The sequence below is a fragment of the Chenopodium quinoa genome, unplaced genomic scaffold (assembly GCF_001683475.1).
Source record: "Chenopodium quinoa cultivar QQ74 unplaced genomic scaffold, ASM168347v1, whole genome shotgun sequence".
NCBI classification, from domain to species: Eukaryota; Viridiplantae; Streptophyta; class Magnoliopsida; order Caryophyllales; family Amaranthaceae; genus Chenopodium; species Chenopodium quinoa.
In genome coordinates, this window is record NW_018744072.1 from 1,192,607 (window position 1) to 1,195,900 (window position 3,294).

At 35.3% G+C, this 3,294-nt stretch overlaps 1 protein-coding gene across 1 annotated transcript; it reads right to left on the reverse strand.

Moving 5' to 3' along the window:
• Positions 1-830: 830 nt before the first annotated feature.
• Positions 831-3,294, reverse strand: LOC110691287. The gene is made up of 5 exons (XM_021868209.1): positions 3,113-3,294; positions 2,550-3,025; positions 1,529-1,731; positions 1,340-1,472; positions 831-1,222 (listed from the first exon to the last, which is right to left on the reverse strand). The coding sequence occupies exons 1-5, from the start codon at positions 3,292-3,294 to the stop codon at positions 831-833; spliced, it is 1,386 nt and encodes a 461-aa protein (XP_021723901.1).

A 3,294-nucleotide genomic window follows, 5' to 3' on the forward strand; every position in this document is an offset into this window, starting at 1 on the left:
AGGAACAACTTCTGGAACTTCTACTAGAACTTCCTGTCAGTTACTTGCTCATGTTGATGAACATTGTTCTCTGTTGCTTCTTGATTCGTTTCACCATCCTTTTCATAATGCTGCTTCTGCATAGATAATGATTATTCATCTGGATCATACTTTCGTACTAATCCAATTTTGAAATCATCATCATCATCCTGTACATCAATCAATTAGTCAGTTTCATCAAAAATTACATGTACAGATTCTTCCACACACATTATTCTTTTATTATAGACTCTAACCTTTACTATTTGAGGCATATCCTAAGAACACTGCCTCATCACTACGTTCATCAAATTTTCCCAAGTTTCTTTTTCCATTGTTATGAACAAAACACTTGCAACAAAAAGATCTAAAGTAAGAAATATTAGGCTTTCTCTCTTTGATGAGCTCATATGGTGTTTTGTTAGTGATAGCTTTAATAGTGACCCTGTTCAAGATATAGCATGCTGTATTAACAGCCTCTGCCCAGAAGTTTCTAGGCAATCCACTGGAAATCAACATTGTTCTAGCCATGTCCTCAAGACTTCTATTCTTGCGTTCAACCACTCCATTCTGTTGTGGAGTCCTAGGTGTAGAGAAGTTACGTTCCATCCCTTTCATCAAGCTTATAGTTTTCAAATTTTGTTCTGTGATATGATCTTAGATGCACTAGTTGGTGACCTGTTCTTCTCTATTCTTTCTTCACAAAATCAAAAAACTCATCAAACGTTTCATCTTTGCTTTCAAAAGAATACCCATGTATACCTTGAGATGTCATCAACAATAACCATAACATATCGTTTTCCACGTCTACTTTAGATTCTCATTAGACCACAGAGATCCATGTGAATGAGCTCCAAAGGTCTTTTGGTACTTACCATATTTTTAGATTCAAAAGAGATACGAGTCTGTTTTCCTCTCACACATGCATGACACACTTTATCTTTTAGGAACTTGATGAATGAAAGACCTTCCACAAGTTCTTTATATCTAAGCTTGTATAGTAATGAAAAACTTGTATGACCAAGTATTTTGTGCCATAATAGTGGATCATCCTCAATGACACTAAGATAAGTCAAAATGCTATTTGGAACCTCGTTCAGATCCACTATATAATTGTTCCCTTTAGGAGTTCCTTCTAATATAATGTTCCCAGTGTCATTGTTGATGATTCGACACAAATTAGAAGTAAAGCTAATAGAGTTACCTTTGTCACAAAATTGTGAAATACTTAACAAGTTGTGTTTCAAACCCTCGACTAAAAATACATTATCTATAGCATGGGAACTTGACCTTCCTACTTTTCCAATAGCAATGATTTCACCTTTCATGTTATCACCAAAAGTCACAATCCCACCATAATACGCGTTCAGTGAGAGAAATCTTGATTTATCTCCAGTCATATGCTTAGAACAACTGTTGTCGAGGTACCACATGTTGTTCCCTCTCATTGGAACCTGCATGAAAATCAAACGTTAGTGTCAGGAACCTAGGTCTCCTTGGGTTCATGTACAACAGATATAGAGTCAGGTTTCTTCACCCATAACTGTTTAACATGATTCACATTTTTAAGAGTGCTTTTATCTTTCTTAGGGCACTTATTTTGCTTATGCCCTATCTTACCACAGAAATAACAGATAATACTACTCGGTAGATCAACATACTTCTTTTCTTTCTGGAACTTCTTCTTATAACCTAGACCTTCAATTCTTTTAGCTAGAGCATTAGCAATCTAGTTAGGTATAATGTACTTAACCAGTTGCTTGCCCTTCTTAACTCTTTCGAGTTCCCCCTCAAGTTTAGCCTTATCCAATTTTAACTCTTCCAAATCAGATTTTAATTTTTCAAAGTTAGGATATTGGTCTAGTAGAGAAACTTTAGAGTTAGGAGTGGCACCGCTGAGTTTTAACAAAGAAATTTCCACATTCATTAGTATGTTATCATGTTTCATTCTTTCAACAGTTTCTTTTAATTTAACATTATCATCAAACAAGTCAAAGAATCTCTATTGAATATCAAGTGTCATATTATCTATCCATTCACTGTGTTCTTTGTGAGTTTTAAGAGCTTTATCACTTTGACCTTTGACCACATGCAAATCAATTAATTCACCTTAAATTTCCATAACGATGTCAATTAGGTTTTATTAAGAGAAATGTTTTAATTGATTATAATCAAACCATACATCAGCCTCTAGTTCCTTCAGCTTGGCCTTTTCATCTATTTTTCCATCAAACATAGATGTGCAATTTCTTCAGGAGGTTGTTCTTCTTCTTTTTCTTCTTCAGATTTTGAGTCACCCCAGGCCGCTATCATAGCTTTTCTTACATCTGTCTTAGAGAAAGAAGGTTTGTAAGTCTTTGTTTCCTTGCCTTGATCCTTGCCTTTGAATCTTACAATATATTTTCCTTCAATGGGTCCCTAATAAAGTGTTCTTTCAAGCCACACTTGAAACAGGTAGTCTCTTTGGAACTTGAGAATTTATTGTTCCTATCAAAATTTCTCTTTCTAAGTATCTTCTTGAATCTTCTAACCAGCATCCATCTCATCTTCATCAACTTCAGAGTCATCAGTTTCGTGTGCCTTCAAAGCCAGGCTTTTGCATTTGGAACTTTCAGCATTAGTTCCTAAGTGAAGTTCATGCGTCATCAAAGATTCAGCCAGCTGCTCCATGTTGAACTTGGTGAAGTCCTTGGTTTCTTGCAATGCAGTCACCTTAGATCTCCGGTGTTCATCTTGGAGAAGACTTCTCAACACTTTTCTAGCCTGTTCATCAATAGGAATGTGTCTACCAAAGGAACCCAACTCGTTGATTATATCATTATATCTAGTAAACATTTCTTCTATGGTTTTCTTAGGTATCATTTCAAATCTTTCATATTTAGACATCAACAAATCAATTTTAGAATGCTTTACCTCGTTTGTACCTTCATGAGTAACTTCAAGTAGATCCCATATTTTCTTAGCAGACTTGCATCCCATGATTCTATTGTGTTCATGGGATCCAAGTCTACAGTGAACAGTTTTATAGCTAAAGCATCCAATTCATATTTTTGAAAATCTTTCTTATCAAAATCAAAAAAGGTTTAGGAACTACCTCGTTTTCTCATTAGTTTTGGTTAGCTCAAAATCACCAGATTCAATAACACGCCAAACCTGATAATTTTCAACCTTGATGAAGATCTCCATCCTGTTCTTCCAGTAGGTATAGAACTTACCATTGAACATAGGTGGACGTTGGGTAGAGTACCATTCTTCAAGTTTCTCTCGATAATTCAT

Excerpts from the sequence above, each read along its gene's own strand:
- LOC110691287 (XM_021868209.1), bottom strand. The coding sequence starts at position 3,294 with ATGAATTATCGAGAGAAACTTGAAGAATGGTACTCTACCCAACGTCCA. Across the intron at positions 3,026-3,112 it reads AAAACTAATGAGAAAACGAG|ACTTGGATCCCATGAACACA; the intron begins GTAGTTCCTAAA and ends TGTTCACTGTAG. Across the intron at positions 1,473-1,528 it reads AACCTGACTCTATATCTGTT|GTTCCAATGAGAGGGAACAA; the intron begins GTACATGAACCC and ends ATTTTCATGCAG.